General features: G+C 44.7%; 1 protein-coding gene across 1 annotated transcript in view; it reads left to right on the top strand.

Moving 5' to 3' along the window:
• LOC147023228 (1-phosphatidylinositol 4,5-bisphosphate phosphodiesterase gamma-1-like) overlaps positions 1 to 19,236 on the top strand; it is a 178,743-nt gene that overhangs the window by 17,506 nt on the left and 142,001 nt on the right. Inside the window, exon 2 of the mRNA XM_085888403.1 lies at positions 16,553 to 16,684. Within this exon, the coding sequence (XP_085744529.1) occupies positions 16,553 to 16,684 (132 nt within the window). The remainder of the gene's footprint in view (positions 1 to 16,552; positions 16,685 to 19,236) is intronic.

Genomic DNA, 19,236 nt, shown 5'->3' with positions numbered 1-19,236 from the left:
AGGTTCAAAAAATCTCAAAACATCCACAACATAATCCAGATCCTGAACGACTATGCCAGTGTAGAGGTTTCAAACAATGTCATCATCATCATCAAGTTCTAAAATATCCTTCTTTTTTTTCTCCATGTGTTCCACTTCATTTTACATCCTCATTGAGACTCGCAGACAGTTATGCAATCCGATCCGATGTACCCTACTCCGTGATGCAGAGTGTTGGTTCTACCGAAGCAGTTTCTTGGCCTGATGTCATGCTGAGTGGTTTGCCATCCCTCTCCCAGCAGTAGTTAGGCCAGGAATTTGTAACTTGACCAGGGTGTCAGCGGCGATAGCTCACCTCCTCTTCACAATAAGGACACCATGGGATCTTTAACATCAACCATCTAATGCAGCCAGATGGGATGCCCAGTTTAACATCCATCCAATCGGGTCGGCACACACACTGATGAATCGCTCCACCTGTGAAACACCAGGATGACAGTTTATATCTAGGTCTGGATTTGAACCCAGGCGAGATGGCTTTGAGGTGAAGGTGCATACCTCTAGGTCTAGACCTTCCTGTCAGCCCAGGAATGCAATATGTTGTAGTTTATGAAGTGCAACAAGCTCTCTTGATAGCGTGCCAACTAGCGAAGTGCTGAGTCAACACTACTCATATTTAATATGATGTTCACCCAATTTATTCATCACTAAAACAACACTTCACAAGATACAAGGCAAAATAAAGAAAATACCACTTAAGGAAGGCTCCAATGAACAGAGGAAGCTAATCCCAAAAGTAGACCTGGTTTACAGCATCATCCTTTTCCTTATGTGTGTGAGAACGAACGAACGAGCTCCACCATAATAGCTCAACAAATACCTTAAACTAGACAAAAAAGTGGTCAGTTAGCAACTGAAAACATTTCAACTTTTGTTTTTTGTATAAAATATCGAGGCTCATATAAGAGCGAATACACAAAACGTATAACAAAGGGAGCAGGAGACAATAGAGGCAGGAGAGGAAAACAAAACAGTGGGGAACAGAGGCATTAGGAGATCTGTGGAAGGGGGAGGGATGGGGCGGGGTACACGGGGTGAACAAGATGGAAACTACAGGGACTTTCAGGAAGGAAAGCAGGGAATTTGATTCAAGGAGGTGGGTTTGGAGTGGGTTAATGGGGGTAGAAAAGATCATGGTTTTGGATGGGGGAAGATAAGAGATGGTGGTGAACAGCTGTTTGGAAGACTTGGAGGGAAGAGTGGGATTGATGAGAGCTTGGGAGTTTGTTCCAAAGGCGAGGAAAAAGAGGTATGAAATAGTGAAGGTGAGCAGTGATTCATGATTTTGGTAGTTTCACCAGAAGAGGGTTGCTGGCAGACCTTGAGCGCCCTGCAGAAATATGGGGGGGGGGAGGTGCGGGGGAGACAGATCACAGACATAAAAGGGGATTCGGGGGGAGCGAGGCCGGAGAGGAGATTGTGGAAGACAGAAAGACAACAGACCTGCCTGCGGTGAGACAGTGAGAGACCAAAAGACTCAGCTTCATCACAGGAGATACCAATGATCCTATGATCAGGATAATTGTGATACTGATACCTCACCCTCATCACATTCTGCTTGAAATAATCTTTTGAGGGTGGGAGATGTACTGCTGATTTGTCTGTAGTTGAAGTCAATACATACCTCAACTGCTCCAGCGTTGAGTGCAGGGAATGCTCTTGCTTCCATAGACAGGAAAGACGCATCCATGGGCTGAAGCTCCATCATTTTCTGCAGTCTCCGCTGTTGGGAAGACCAAAGTTGACCAGTGCGACAGGATTTCCCTTGATGTGTTGCACTGCAAGTCTGCCGTGTGCCCCATGCTTGCCAATTTTGAAAAAGCTGCTCTTGGTGTCGCATCCAGTAAGAGCATATGATGTTGGTAGATTATGGCACAGCTGTCGACATATTTTCTCCACAATGGTGTTGATTGAGATCAATCACACTCGCCATGTGTATTATGTGTTATGCCCTGCATGTATGTAGACTAGAGTGTCCAGCATTTGAATGTTTTTTGTGGAAGAGAACAACAAAGTTATCTGTATCATCACTGCAGATTACAATGTGCTCGAACTCCTGAGAATAATGAATGGCATGGAGAGCCTCTTCATGAGACTGAAAATGTTCTGAAGGTCTGACATACCTGATTCTTTGAAAACTTTTGGCATTTGGTCATTAGCCAATCCTCCAGCAAGGATGAGGAACTTGGCATCAGCAAACAAGTCATGTCTGGCAGTCATGAGGTAGTCTGATACAAAAATTTCAAGAAAAGGCATTTTGTCTGAGCTCCTCAAAAACTTCCTGTAATTTGGCACATGGCGTTTTCCCTTGATCATGTAGCTGTCTCTTTGCTCATCAACACATCACTGCCTTTCCATTTGCTTGACAGAATTTTGGTTGTCATACCTAACAAAGACTATGACAACAGCCCCAACTACAAGGTTCCCATCCATTAACCTTTTCAGGTACCTTTTAACCTGAAAGCTCAGGTCATCAAATGGGCTGAAGAATGTCTCCTTCATGCCCTGCAGGAGTGCCGTGCCACCAATGATATGTGCTGTGCTCACTCCTTGGAGGAGTGAGGTGCGTTTCCTCATAGGAAGCTTCCAAATTCTTTGCTGTGTCTGACTGTTGTTTTCCTCATGGTGCCATCATCGTTGAAGAGAGATGGGATGTTCCAGGCAACTCATGCACCAATACTTTTTCCAAACTAGCATCCCTCTGCTTTGAGACCACCAGCGGTCGATGGAAGAGGACTTCTGAGTCAGACCTTACTGCACCTGACTGGCTTACAAACCTCTACGCATGTCAGCAAAGGTCATGGCCTTTGATGTGGTCTCAGGCTCTCCCTGATTGTTGAACCAGTCTGAGTAAAGTTGTGTAGATGGTGGTGAAATCTGCAGGAAGAGCTTGAATGAATGGTAGTGGCTACAACTGGGTTGTCCTCTGATAGGACAGAATGAACAACTGTCCATGCTGGACTTCTCTGCGGCAGCTGTTCTGTATTTCTCAAATCGACTCATCTTCCAGAGTAGATATTTCTTTTATGCATATTTGTCACACTCTGAAGTACCGCAGAGCAAACATCGGTGAAAGATTAATCACCTACAGTTGGAGCTTCAGGATGTACAGGAGGTTCAGGTAGGTTGGAGGTTCAGGCTACTTGTACCTGGTATTGAAATGTAAGAATGCCATCATAATTTACATTTTTTGATCTATGTGCTATCATACATTCCACCTCTCACCCTTCCACTATAGGGATATAAATACACTACTGTAAACTATATAAGCACAACAAGTGCACAATTCAGATCCCACACCTCCACAGCTTTTAGTTATACTTTAAGTGCAGGAGACATTCTTGATCGATTGACCGGCAAGAGGTAAATGTGTATTACGACAAATGAATTCCACTTTTCTCACCAGACCGAGGATAAAAGAGCTAGTGTTTCTGCACAGTGAGTGTGAAAAGCAAAGGTAAATTCTTCTATGTACATATCTATAGCTACACAGCATGTATTGGTACACGACCTCTGGAGGCTATCATCTTCTGGATTTCATGTTGGTCCTGAGAAGTGGAGACTCATCAGGAGGGCGAACCTGGCACCTCTTGTATACCACTGCAACCATTTCCTTTGTGGTGGCCTTGCCATCTATATTATATACATTCTTGTCAAAGTTGTCCATTACTGGATCAATTTGGATGTCCTGAAGCCCTCTTGGCACATATGCGGTCTCTTGTTGCTCATCGGTGGTAGTAGATGTTGGGCGCCGGCTTGGCCAAAGGACTCGTGGTAAGGAGAGCTTGATGGACAAAAGTGAGAAAATCAAACGTCCGGGCAGATGAGACGCGCTATCGTACATAGTCCGATCAAAAGTCCGGATTCGGATCTTCACCAGAATTGAATCGCTTCTTCCTTGTCCCACATCCAACATGTCTACCAAGTTTCATCTCTATCCGTCTCCTACTTTTTGAGATATCGTGCTATGTATCGTTTTTAGCCCTATCTCTCAATGGTGAAGAATCACTTTAAAAATTCTAGTGCCAGATCCGGATCTTCAGCAAAATCGAATCCATTCGACCTTGTCACACACCGAACCTGTCCACAAAATTTCATCCAAATCCGTCGACAACTTTTGATATATCCTGCAAAGAAACAAACAGAAAGAGGTGAAAACATAACGTCCTTCACCGTTGGTGGCGGAGGTATTAAATAATTCCTGGGAGTCAGCAGATTTTCTTCTGGCAGCAGTGCGTTCAGAAATGTATGCAGTGCAACAAGGACCCATGGTACTTGGCATCATAGGTAACGGTGAGCCATCATCTTGAGGTGTACCCCATTGTCATTTCCATCAGATGCTGCACCTAAACCCTCTTGTCTTGTGCTCTCTCCAATGCCTGGTATTGTTACCTGCACCACCAAAGGTGAAGGAGGTTATGTTTTAACTCCTTTCTGTTTGTTTGTCTGTCTGTTTGCAGGATATCTCAAAAAGTTGTGGACGGATTCGGATGAAACTTGGTGGACAGTTGGGAGTGGGACATGGAACTCTTGTGTGTGGTGTGTGGGACTCTTGACAGAGGAGTCCAAAGGGCGGAGGAGCTCCTTGTGAGCCAACAGCAATCCATATCTAGTGCTCAACTGTGTCTGCGGACGTCCTCCTGCAGTTGGGTTACTTTTTATGAGGAGGTTGGTGGCAGGATTTGCACTCCGGCAACCGTAAAACCCTTCATTCCGCAAAACGCAAAAAAAATCTGAAAACCCACTCCGTGGGAGTACCTCCCATGCAGCTTCCCTTCGGAGGGCAGCTCACTGGATGACGGGATTGGGGCAAAGCCTTCGGGACCCCCAATCTTTGATGTTGGAGGGAAACCACAGGGTAACGTTCCCGGGTCAGATTGTAGGAGAGTGTGTCAGAGTGGTGCTGAGGTGTCGTCCACCAGACAGCGGTCTCCTTGGGTTAACTTGAGGCGGTCCCTTCGGGTGGGTGCCTGGAATGTCCTATCCCTAAGAGAGGATGATCACCTGTCTCTGTTATCACCTGAGCTCAAGCGTTTGAACATCGGGATTGCAGCTCTCTCTGAGGTTCGGAGACCAGATTGCGGTGAGATCGTGGTGGGTGGTTACACCTACTATTGGTCTGGTCGCTCTGATGGTTACCATACCCAAGGAGTCGCTGCAGCTGTGTCCAATAGGCTGACCCCAATGATAATTGAAGTAACACCGGTCAATGAGCGTATTATGAGACGAAGGATTCGTCACTCCTGAGGTGTCATTTCCCTGGTCTCTGTTTTTGCTCCGACTGAGGCGAGTGACCTCACCGTGAAGGACACATTCTCCGCCACGCTCGAGTCTGTGGTTGATCAGTGCCCCAGACGAGATACACTTCTTGTCTTGGGGGATTTCAATGCATCGACGGAAACTGATAGGGATGGTTATGAGATGTTTTGGTCCCCATGGTTCAGGAACTATGAACCAGAATAGCACGAAGTTCTTTGACTTTGCAAGAAGTCATTGACTTAGGGTGGCCGGTTCATGGTTTCAGCGCCCACAAGCTCATCGCTGGACTTGGTATTCCAACACTGGCAGTGTGGCAAAGAAGATTGACCATGTCCTCGTTGATGGTCACTGGAGGATGATCCAGAACTGCAGGGTCTACCGGAGTGCTCAGTTCCTCAATACTGACCACACGCTTGTTGTAGCAACTCAGAAGTTGCACCTTAAATCCAGGAGAATGGTACCATCCCAGCCTCGGCTGGATGTTGCTAAGCTCAAGGATGGGTGGGTAGCTGAGGAGTTTGGAAACAAGCTGAGTGGAGATTTGGGGGGTCTGGGTGCTTTGGGAGGTCCTGAAGAGTTGTGGAGTGCCTTCAAGACCACCGTCCTTGATGTTGCCAGAGGATGTCTTGGAACTCACCGCAGGGCAAAGAAGAATTTTGTCTCTCAAGGGACACTGGATGCCATTGACCAGAGTCGCAGGACCAGGCTGAATGGCAGAGCTGAGCTGTTCAGGGAGCTGAGGCTTAAAACTGTATGTGCGCTAAGGGTGGACAAGGAGGCCTAGGTGCGAGGAATCTGTGAGGGGGTAGAGCATCACTTGTGGTCAAGTGATTCTCGTCCCGCTTCCAGGGGAATTCGCGCATTGCGTTCATTCAAGCCCATCCCTCGGAGCACTGCAGTTAGAGCAGAGGGTGGTAGGCTCTTGACAGAGGAGTCCGAAGTGAAGGCCTGTTGGGCCGGTTACTTTGAGCAGTTGTACCAGGCTGATCGACCAGCTGTCGAGTTGGATGTCAGGGGTGTTACAATCCCTGTTGCTGACCCTCCAATCAACTGTGGTCCACCTTCGCTTGTGGAAACACAGGCTGCGGTGAACCGGTTAAAATGGGGTCAAGCTCCAGGGATCTGTGGCATCCATGCTGAACTTCTCAAGGCTGGTGGAAATGCTGCACTCGTGTCGTTGCATGCAGTTTTGTGCTCTGCCTGGAACACAGGCATCATCCCAACTGACTGGAAGAGGGGCCTTGTTGTCCCTCTCTGGAAAGGGAAGGGTGATCACCAAGACTGCAACAACTACCGAGGGGTGACGCTGCTCTCAGTGCACGGCAAGGTCTTTGCTCGGATAATTCTTGATAGGGTTCGCCACCATCTGCTTGAGCACCAGCGTCCAGAGCAGTCAGGCTTTACACCAAAGAGGTCAACGATTGACCGTATCCTTGCTCTTCGGGTCCTCACTGAATGCAGACGAGAGTTTCGGCAGGGGCTGCTTGCAGCTTATGTTGATCTCTGTAAAGCGTTCGATTCAATGAATCGGGATGTCCTCTGGAGGATTCTTGGTCTTCGTGGGGTGCCACCAAAAATGAGGTGGGGTGGGGTGCCACCAAGGGAATGTCAAGATCTCTGACCTTGATTTCGTAGATGATGCAGTCATCTTTGTGGAGACTTTAGAAATCCTTTTGGGGGCCCTCGAGGTGCTGAATGAGGAGTCGGAGCTGCTGGGATTACGGGTTTCTTGGGTCAAAACTAAGATCCAGGCTTTCGGTGACATCTTGGATGCTGCTGTCCTGTCTGTGCCTGTTTGTGGTGAGCATGTTGAGGTCGTGGAGAGATTCACTTACCTTCGCAGTGATATTCATGTCTCTGCTGGCTGTGAGTCAGAGGTCAATAGACGTCTGGGTCGGACCTGGGGAGTCATGGATTCACTGGATAATGGTGTGTGGCACTGCCGATACCTTTGTGGGAGGATGATAGTCCGAGTCTTCAGGTCCTTGGTGCTTCCAGTCTTGCTCTATGGATGCGAGACTTGGACTATGACCAAGGATCTGAGATGGAGACCAAGGACCAGGTCTCTTTGGAGAATCCTTGGCTTTTGCTGGTCGGACTTTGTGTCCAACGAGCGGTTGCTGAGAGAGACTCAAATGAGATTTGTTACCTGCATAGTCCGTGAGCGTCAGATGCGACTGTATGGACATGTGGCTCATTTTCCTGACGCTGATCCTGCTCACCAGATTCTCTTGGCGAGGGAGTCTCGTGAGTGGAGGAGGCCAATGGGCCGACCACGTGCCTCGTAGTTGCAGCAGGTTCGATTGGAATCTCAAGGAGATGGGGATGGGCCAGGCATCTGCCTGGGGGATGGTTAGACGGAGGCCCCTGGAGTACAGGCGGAAAGTGGACGCAGCGACGCACTGCTCTGGTGCGTGCTCCCATCCCTGACCTGACCTAACATGGAAGAATTGATTCGATTTTGGTGAAGATCTGAATCCAAATCTGGATACGATCATTATTTGATTTTTAAAGTTATTCTTCACCATTGAGAAACAGGGCCAAAAACTACATGGTACTGTATAGCATGGTGTTTCAAAAATGTATTGGGCCCGATGTGTTCTTGTTGATCAGGCATTGCGTGGCAAGAGGTGGGCTCTCTACCGAGTGCCCTTCTAGTTTGAGGCTGTTTCCAGCCATCCTATTTACCTTGTCACAAATAAAGCAATTCCGTATAATGTTGAAGGTGTCATCCCTGCTAACCCATGATGTATTGGTAGGTGACGTGCCAGTGGTCTGCAATTTTTACCATTCCAGGAAAAAAACATCTCCTTTGAAGTTTATCAGTTTATCATATGCATCGTCCTTCCTATTTTCAAAAGCTGTAATATATTGTTTCAAGTCTATCTGCAGAAGAATTTCTGTGTGTGTGTGTGTGTGTGTGTGTGTGTGTGTGTGTGTGTGTGTGTGTGTGTGTGTGTGTGTGTGTGTGTGTGTGTGTGTGTGTGTGTGTGTGTTTGTGTGTGTGTGTGTGTGTGTGTGCGTGTGTATATGTATATGTATATGTCTATATATATATATATATATATATATATATATATATATATATATATATATATATATATATATATATATATATATATATATATATATATTCCTTCTGTATCAGTGCTGTGCTGATGTAATATCTACAACAACTAGAATGGCACTCGGTGGAGCGTGTACCTCCTCCAAACCGAACGATTTATGGTTTGTAATGTGACTGATGTGCCGGATCTGGATTCGGACTTGAACTAAAATATAACCAGCTTGTTCTTGTCACATCCACAACTCATCCACCTGGTGTTGTTAAAATCCATCCACGACTTTTTGAAATGTCATGATATTTATCGTTTTGGCCTCATCTCTCAATGGTGAAGAATTACACATATTCAACACATTAATGACAAAGCAAATCGCTTTATTCAAATCCCATCATTGCCTTTTCCGCAGACACTTTATCTAATTTGCAAATTAAAGGAAGTAAACATATTTAGAAACGATTACATCACTCTGAGCTTTGAGTTTTTCATATATAATTCAGAGTAACTGAAAAAAGCAACGGGATAAATAGCATCCCGGTACGAAGGTATGAAATAGAGGGAGGAGGGGGGATTCATCGAGTGTTATGTAATATTTTAAGGGGTGTCTGTTGAAGCTTTATGGAGCGTTTTCAGAGAGTGGGGGGGGGAGGGGGTGTTGAGGACTTTCAGTGGGATGGGGGCATGGGGGAATTTGAAGGCTTGAGTGTGGGCAGGGGATCGATGCCTTTGGGTCGGGAGGGGAATGGTGAGAACTTGAGATTGAGGTGGGGAAGAGTAAAGATGGGACAGAGTTGGGAGATGGAGGCTGAGGCTTTTTTGTTGAGTTGTCAGAATTGCGTGTGTGTGTGTGTGTGTGTGTGTGTGTGTGTGTGTGTGTGTGTGTGTGTGTGTGTGTGTGTGTGTGTGTGTGTGTGTGTGTGTGTGTTGTCACTGTGGGGGGAGTGGGATGATGTAGTCACCCTATGGATAATATGCTCGTTAATCATAAGTGACAAAACTCAACAGTAGAATTCAAACAATAATTATTGCAATTTCTAACTTGTCGACCCTTTGGACGTCACACTTGTGGTGCATTTACAGCCTTCACACCGATATTCAGTGTGGAATAAAGTAGTTCCTGGCCCGCCATTTCCCTTGCCTGTCATTATTTCGTCGAGCTCCACTTAATCCTATCGCATTCGTCATACTTGTATCATCATGCATCGCACACAGTGTTTCTCTCGCCCTGAACGTTTGTGCCCGTCGGGCCTGCATGCCTTGCCCGCACCAGCCCAGCGGATCATCGTCCACAAATAACAGGAATTACAATGTGAATGTTGTTTATTGCTGCCATGATTAAACTATGCACCATCATCACGGAGATTAAACATACTTTCAACATTTTATGGTTTTCTCCGTTTCTGTGAAATAGAAACACTGAGTAAAAAAAAAATATAAAAAACAAACAAACAAAAAACGATGACACACCCTCAGGTTCTTGCACTTTTCCACCGCTGTTCCGTCCATTTTCTTCTTTTCCATTCGATGACAACAGCTCTAATCTCCGTGGCGATCGCGTCAGGCTTTTAATCGATTCAATTTACCCCTCCTGAACTGGGAAGACAGGCCGGTGTGACATGAATTATCTTCAAAATGGGCGCTGCGAATGACGCTTGAAGCCGTTAGGCCGCGCCACTTTCCTCCCGTCAGGTTTACCCTGGCGGTCTCTATTTTCCTTCCAGCATGCACACTCGCACCATCTTTGGATGTATTGCTACAACCAGCAACAATATACATCTCGATGGCATTCTCAGGACTTTTCAGATCGTATGTACGCCACATGTAAACACAAGTCCCAAGGCAAACGTGTCCTGGAGATGATGTAGCGGGTCATGTGAAATATGACGTAATCACATCGCAGTTTTTTGGGTGTGGACTTTTAAGCCCTCAAGCAAGTGCTCCAACTAAACCGTTGATAAGGCGCTGCTGGCTTGGCAAGCGATAGCAACTGATTGGTAATGGAACACACGCCTGATCTCATGCAATATTCACCAAGTACGCAGATACGCAAAGAAATTCACGATTCTTCTCAAAACGTCACTTCGGTGTTTTTATTTTTCATGTTAAAGCAATGGTAAGGATTGGGTTGATATCATAGATTATGTGCCGAGTGTTGGCTTAATGGATAAGGTGGTGGGCTTGGGATCCCAAGATCCTGAGTTCAAATCACACTCGGCTGTTGAATTAATACCAGGTGGGGTTGACTCTGCCTGTCATCCTTCCGAGGTCGGCAAAATGAGTGCCTGCTTGCTGGTGTCCCGTGTCAGATTGGTGACCCATCCAGGATTGTGCCCAATAGCCAAGGAGACTGCTAAAGCAGAAACAATGCTCTGCACAGAGTATGGTCCCAATGGATGGATGTTTGTGGTCTGGCAGCCATATTGGATTGAACGAAAATATTTGAAAAAAATTCTTTATCTTGAACCGCTTCATTAATCGATGTGAAACTTCACAATTATAATCTAGTAGTGATAGGGAATATATGTTTTAAACTTCAACCTGATCGGATGCATGGTCGCGCAGGCAGAATTATTTATTGGTTTTGATCTGGGTTATTTTTTGTTTTATTTATTTTAATAAAGCTCAATTGGTGAAGATCCATCACCAAGATAGAGGGTAGAGGAGCAGCAGCTGAAACCCGAATCCTATCCAGGTTCCCCCTGATGACGTCATCATTGCTTTTTTGCTTGTTCGGATTCCTTCTGATGACTCCCATGCAGCCACTGCACCCAAATCCTATCCAGGTTCCCCCTGGTGACGTCATCATTGCTTTTTTGCTTGTTCACATTCCTTCTGATGACTCCCATGCAGCCACTGCACCTGAATCCTATCCAGGTTCCCCCTGATGACGTCATCATTGCTTTTTTGCTTGTTCACATTCCTTCTGATGACTCCCATGCAGCCACTGCACCCGAATCCTATCCAGGTTCCCCCTGATGACGTCATCATTGCTTTTTTGCTTGTTCGGATTCCTTCTGATGACTCCCATGCAGCCACTGCACCCAAATCCTATCCAGGTTCCTCCTGGTGACGTCATCATTGCTTTTATGCTTGTTCACATTCCTTCTGATGACTCCCATGCAGCCACTGCACCCGAATCCTATCCAGGTTCCCCCTGATGACGTCATCATTGCTTATTTGCTTGTTCGGATTCCTTCTGATGACTCCCATGCAGCCACTGCACCTGAATCCTATCCAGGTTCCCGCTGATGACGTCATCATTGCTTTTTTGCTTGTTCACATTCCTTCTGATGACTCCCATGCAGCCACTGCACCCAAATCCTATCCAGGTTCCCCCTGGTGACGTCATCATTGCTTTTTTGCTTGTTCGGATTCCTTCTGATGACTCCCATGCAGCCACTGCACCTGAATCCTATCCAGGTTCCCCCTGATGACGTCATCATTGCTTTTTTGCTTGTTCACATTCCTTCTGATGACTCCCATGCAGCCACTGCACCTGAATCCTATCCAGGTTCCCCCTGGTGACGTCATCATTGCTTTTTTGCTTGTTCGGATTCCTTCTGATGACTCCCATGCAGCCACTGCACCGACACTATTGTACACCATTCCTTCCCAATTCCACATCCAGGCGATGCATGACGTCATCGCCGGAGGAAGGAAGTGTTCAGTTTTTACTCCATTTGTTTTCTTTCTTGTTTTCATTCTTCTTTGTCTGAGTGAAATCTCAGCCTTCCTTTGAGCTTGGAAGCTGAAATTTTGAAAAAAAAAATTTCGATTTATTAATTACTGATTTTCTTTCTCATCTGGGCAATATCTCAGCCTTCCCTTGGGCGAGGAAGCTAGAATTTGGAGACAAAAGTGAAGATGTGCTTTGGCAAAAACGTTATTTTTCATTTTTTTTTTGATGAATCAATTAATTGCTTAATTACTTCATTATTGTCAATTTATTTATCATCTGGGCAATATTTCAGGCATATCTTGAGCTGGGAAGCCGATGTTTGGACATGACAATGACCGCATGATTTGGCTATAAAGGGCTTTTTTGATTTATTGATTAATCAATTAATCGAATTCGTTACTTGATTTTCAAAAAGTTACAGATTCCTGCCCTGACCTCAGTTGAACATCAGGCCTGGCCAGCCAGTTTGTGAAAGACTTCGGCAAGCTTCCCCCGGCCAACACTAAATTTGACCATTATTACCTCCATCACTGAAGGTAGACACGCAGGTTATGTTTTCACCCCTGTCTGTTTGTCTGTGAGCAGAATATCTCAAAAAGTTGTGGACGGATTCGGCAAAACTTGATGGACAGGTTGGGTGTGTGACGAGGACAAGCCAATTCGATTTTGGTTCAAGTCCGAATCCAGATCCTGCCTATCTGTGGGATACAAAACGTAAACTGTTTAGCCTGGCGGAGGTATGCGCTCTACCGAGTGTCCGTTGTAGTTTATGGCATGGAATGTTTTTTTTAAGTGTATTTAATAGTCTTTCTGTAAATGTGGTGACAGCAGAAACAGTGGATATATCCAGGTTCAGTAGGTGTACCTAAATCACTGGTTTTTATGGACAATGTTGGTTTATTTCGGCTTTCTCACTGTGTGCCTTAAACATATATCGTCAGATTTTGGTGATAATTATCTGCTCCAAGAAAATATGCAAACAAAACCCCCCCAAAAAACAGACCTAAAAGGAACGAAAAATAGTCAGATTAATTGCCTAAGGCACTGTCTACATTTTACATATGCAAATGCAGTGAGAGCATACATTGAGAAATCAAGAAAAGTAATGGGAATCATTGGGGGAGGAAGGTTTGGGAGTTGGGGGGCGGGTGGTGGGGGGGGTTAAAAGAAGTTGGTCAAAATTTTCCAAAATGCAATAAATGGATTTAGGAAAGGGATATCGCGTTTAACAAATCTTTTGAGTTCTATGAAGCAGTGTCTGATTTGGTGGATGAGGGAAAGGCAGTGGACATCGTATATCTAGACTTTAAGAAGGCATTTGATAAGGTACCACATCGGAGGCTGTTAGCCAAAGTGAGGGCTTGTGGAGTGGCTGGTCAGGTAGATAATTGGATTTCAAACTGGCTTCGTGATAGGAAGCAAAGAGTGGCTGTGAGTGGGAGGATGTCTTGTCTTTCTGGGAGGATGTAAGTCGTGGTGCAGCTCAGGAATTAGTACCAGGACCATAAGTATTCATTATTTACATCAACGATTTTGATGGTGGGGTTTAAGAGCTGGCTTTCTAAATTTATAGATGACACAAAGCCTGGAGGGAAAGTGAATAGCAGAGAGGGGAGGAGGGGGGGATGTGGGGTGATCATATTCAGTAAAGTCTCAATACTTTCATAGATTGGGTAAAAGATTGACAGATGCAGTTTAACAGAAATAAGTGTAAAGTGCTGGGGATGAACAATGAAAATAGAGATTATAGGATGCAAGGGGTAATTTTAGAGCACGTCACACAGGAGATGGATCTGGGGGTGGTAATGGCTATAGGTATAGGAGGTAAGCAGGCAGCACAATGCCAGGTAGCTATAGGTAAAGAAAACTGGGTTTTAGGTTGTATTCGGAGGGGGATCATTTATAAATCAAAAGAGGTGGTGTTAACATTGTACAGGAATTTAGTGAGGACCACATCTACAATATTGTGTGCAGTTTTGGTCACCACAACTCAGGAAGGACATAGATACCATGGAGAGGGTTTAGCGTCGGGCTACTAGATTGATTCCAGATCTAGCGAGACTCAACCATGAAGAGCGGTTGAAGGAGACAGGGCTTTATACACGAGAAAGGAGGCGGTTACGAGGAGATATGATAGAAATGTTTAAGATAATGAAAGGTATACATAAAATAAGTGCAGATGAATTATTCAACGGAGTAGACAGTGACAGGACCAGGGGCCATAGCTTGAGAGTAAATAAGAGGAGAGATAATGGAGTATTAAGGGAAGGTCCAGCTCTTCCACGAGCCTCGACTATGCATACAAAAAAGTGAATGTGTGGTTGGTGTTTGTGCATTACTGTCCCTCCAAGTGCTTTCGTCCTCCTTCCTCCATCCACCCCTCCCCGTCCTCTGGTCTTCCCCCAACCCCAGTTAAGAAATATATATATATATATATATATATATATATATATATATATATATATATATATATATATATATATATATATACACATATATGTGTCGTAATTATAATAATAATCTTTCAGTTTAAATGTTAATTTTAATTGTGTATATAACCCCCCATCTCCTCCCAGTAAAATGAAGTCGATAGCCTGACATTTACTTAATCAGGTGTTGGTGTTGTGCAGGCATGATGTGTGCTGAATGACCTTCTGCCTCAAAGTTCTTCTTTATTCCTTGTGATTCCATGTTAACTTAATTGAGAAAGGAGGGGAAAGGTCGGTGTTGTGGCTGTAATTCGAGGAGGGAGGGGTGAGCGGTTGGGGCGGTTTAAGAGTTAAAATAGTGTATTTGTGTATTCCATAATCTGTAGATGGATGACCCTTGATCTTCTGTCAAACACCTCTCCCAGTCAAGGCTGGAGTACCCCAAGGCAGTGTTGTATGCCCGATATTATTCCTATCATCATCAGTGATCTCTCTGACTCTCTGGAAAATCCTCTTTATCTCTTTGTTGATGACTCCACCCTCTGCTGTGATTTCTCCTCCTTCAGACAGTCAGTCTGCAGCCTCTTCCCTCTCTTCAGACCTTGAAAAAAAAACATCACAAATTGCTCAAGCACTTGGAATAAGAATTTCAATCCTGATAAATATCACACTGGCACTATTTCTCTCTGAAAGGACCTTGCAGCAAACCCTCGCATCTACTTTCGCAACAACCCTCTCAAAAAAGATGAGTCACTAAAACTGTTGGGTCTCACTATCAGCCATGATCTTTCTTTGGCAAACCACATTTCAACATTGGCCTCCAAAGCCAGTCACTGACTGGGCATCCTTCGTCGTGCAAAGTCCTTCCTTGGCACCCCTGAGCTCATATACACTTACAAGGCTTTCATCAACAGCTCCATGGAGTACTCCTCTCCCCTTTGGCCTGGTGCTCCTGCCTCACACCCTGCTCAGCTTGATGCCATGGGACCAAGGCTTTCAGGATCATTGGAATCTCTCGTGATGAAGCTGAGTCTATGGGCTCATCACTTCACCATCACCGACAGGTCGATGATCTCTGTCTTCTTGCACCTCCTTTCTGGTCTTGCACCCTCTGCCCTCTTGGTGCTTTGTGCCCCTCAGCCCCCCCCCCCCTCCTAGGTTCCTGCAGGGTGGATGTGGTCCATCAGCAATCATCTTCTTGTGAAACTCCCAAAATTCAGGACCACTGCTCACCTCTACTCATCTGTTTCTTTTTTTTCCCACCTGTGGAACCAGCTTCCACATTCTCTTCAATCTCATTCTTCCCTCTAAGTCTTCAAGACAGCTGTTCACCACCATCTCCGATCGTCCCCAATTCAAAACCATGATATATTTCCACCCCACCCCCTCCAAATATTTTACTTCTGTCTCCATCTTGTCCACCCCTTGCGTTCTCCCCTACCCTCTTGGTAAAATATCCGAATACCCCCCAGAATCCGAATGGTAAAATACTCTCATCCCTTGTTTATCTGACTCCGTCTATTTTGTCGCTCGACCCTTGCGTTGTCATTCCCTCCTTCTCTTTCTGCTGTTCCTTTTGTTACTTTTCATGCTGATCCGTTCTTTGTTCTTGCTCTTCCACAAGCCTTGACTCTGTTTAAAAAAAAAAAAAAAAAAAAACGATCTGATACGTCTTGCAGGATATTGTTTCAGTGTGATCTCACATCTGCAATGTTTTGTGTGTTCATGAAAACTCAAAGTTGTTTTTCATCGATTGTACACTATTGGAAAGTTTTGTCTTTACGCAATAGAAATGAAGAGGCATAAGTATTGTACGTCATTTGTTCCTGGAAACGGTTTAAAATTGAAATGTTTTTGAACCATCGACTTTGCATGAAGATGATGTGATTGAAATTTGTTTTATATTCGTGATGTTGTAACAATTTTTTGTTTTGAACTTGAGTATATATATATATATATATATATATATATATATATATATATATATATATATATATATATATATATATATATATATATATATATATATATATATATATATATATATATTTGGTTTTGTTCTAAAGTCAAGTCCTTCCTGACAGTGGACCTGCGGGAGGTGAAGGAGATTCGACAAGGCAAGCAGTTAAAAGAGTTTGAACGAGATGTGGATGATTCTCTATGCTTCATCGTCTTCTATGGTGATCGCTTTCGCCTCAAGACTCTCTGCATGGCTGGTGAACTTTGCTCCTGACTCCTTCATCTACATTTGCTTGATACGTCTGCAAACCAGCAGACACACATACTACCTGCGGCTCTCATTTGACTTGTCTGATTTAAGAATGATTGGCGATTATTGCAAAATGATCCGCTTTATTTGTCACATATGAAATTTTTTTGTTTTTAGTAGTAGTAGTAGTAGTAGTAGTAGTAAGTACTACCTACTACTACTACCTTTCAAGTTTTGTTACAGAACTATTCCAGATGAGTTTCTGGCTAATATGTAAAGGAAATTGTTTGACTGCTTTAGGAATGGTAAGCATCTTGAGCTTGCCTCTTGCTGAAGGTGGACAGGGTTTTCCCTGTCTTCAGGGCCACTTTTATACCTTCAGGCTACTGACCCTTCAGTGTTACCTTGATGTGAACCCAACACTGCAATGTTACACACCAGCAGCATCATACTTCTTCAATAAAGTCCCCACTCTTGGGTACAAAAGGCAAATATTCGCTATCACCTAAACAAATCCTTGCCAGTGACCCGTTGCCTTATTTTTATGAAGAAATGCTGAAGGCCTGGCAGGTAGTTGATATTAAAAGAGCAAATGGTCCTCGTGCAGGTAAAGACCTGCTGCAAGAGCTGCTTTTCCTCAACCCACTTATACAGGGCCCAACGCAAGCTTCCCTTACTATGAGGGGAAATCTCTTGTCTTAGGGTATATCCACAGTGAGAGATCTCTGGAAGGATGTGAAAAAAACGGCGTACTCTCACCTAAGGAACATGCAATAAAAATAGACCTACAGACGATCACAGTTTATTTTCGGATACTCAAGCAAGTTAAGAACGTGTTGCCTCCTGATTGTCTGGCTTATCTGGAGAATTCTTATGAAGGTGGCAAAACTGTCCAAGTTTTCCACCACACTTCCACTGCTTTTATAATTGAACCATTATGTCGTGGTCTCTCCCAGCCACCACCCGCACATAATATGTGCAAGGTTCCTGGTATGGCTGGGGTGCCCTTCTGTGGACCATAAATTAAGGATGTTGTTGTTCGTCTTTCGGCTGCTCCCGTTCAGGATCGCCACAGAGGATCATCCGTTATGATCCGCATACTGATTTGGCACAGGTTTTACGCCGGATGCCCTTCCTGACGCAACCCTGGTCGCCTCTTACGACACAGGGATAAGGATTGGGTTTCGCCATGATTCCAGGCTGCCCTACACCCTCTCATAGCGCGGCCCAGCGCAGAGCTCCCATCCTCAAGCGATCCTCAAACCCAAGCCTCCGAGTAGCCGGATTACAGGCGCACGCTACTACGCCCGGTGGACCATAAATGAAGGATATATATATATATATATATATATATATATATATATATATATATATATATATATATATATATATATATATATATATCCCTGTGTCGTAAGAGGCGACCAGGGTTGCGTCAGGAAGGGCATCCGGCGTAAAACATGTGCCAAATCACTATGCGGATCATACGGATGATCCGCTGTGGCGACCCCTAACGGGAGCAGCCAAAAGAAGAAGAAGATATATATATATATATATATATATATATATATATATATATATATATATATATATATATATATATATATATGCTAGTAAGGCCTAAGTGACATCTGCCGTGGGGTCTCCAAAATCTACGGCCACTAGCAATTATACGGCGGCCGCAGTATTTCCACGGTCACACAATGTAGCAGTCACATATATTTTTATTTTTCCAGGAGCCGCACGGCGTATTTAGAAATTGTGGAGACCGAAAACGTGGGGGTGCCGTACGGTCTTTGATTTGATGTCGCACGGTGACCTTAGGGCGTTCCTGCGGCGGCCATAGAATTTTCAAGGCAGACGTAAGGTAGCCTCAAGGTGCCTGCAAGGCGACCGCAGGGGGGCCCTAATGCGAATGTGCGGCCAGACGGACGGTAACGAGTGGGTATATATTCCAGTTCTTTTTTACTGAAATAAAAATATAACAGTTCGGAACATACCAGTACGTGGTGCCCCCAGAATCCGAAATGAATTCGTTCCAGGAGGCTGTTCGGATTGCAAAAAGTTCGATTCCCAAACTATTTCCCCAATAAGAAATAATGGAGTGAATTAACCTGTTCCTCGACCCCAAGAAAACCCACTTTCAACTGAAATTCCCCATGTTTAAGGTAAAATAAGATGAGTAAAGGACCTTCGTGGCGGTGTATTGTATGTAAACTGGTACAATCACCACATCTAAAGGTCCACACAGGCTCGAGCTCCGTCCTGGGTTCCGATCGCTCGCGCCATCTGTGAGCGCTGCCCTCAGGGCAGCTCATCAAACATGATGCCCCCAGAACCACAATCGCTTTCATCAAACGCATCGGGCTGAGGTAATCATGGATATTCCAAATTACAACCGGTTTTTCTGTGAAATTAAATCCTTGCCCGACAGTCTGTTACACCACGTGATCGGATTGCTTTTTTGTTATTAATTAAAACTCAAGATTAGTAAAAAATAAAAAAACAGCACAAATCAAGGTGAAAACACGAGGTAAAGTAGCGATCGACACACGAGAG

Source organism: Eptatretus burgeri, chromosome 7 (assembly GCF_056783735.1).
Source record: "Eptatretus burgeri isolate ZD-2024b chromosome 7, Ebu_testis_v1, whole genome shotgun sequence".
Classification (NCBI taxonomy): Eukaryota; Metazoa; Chordata; class Myxini; order Myxiniformes; family Myxinidae; genus Eptatretus; species Eptatretus burgeri.
Note: the sequence above shows the minus strand (reverse complement) of the source record. Positions and strands in the feature narration are given on the sequence as shown.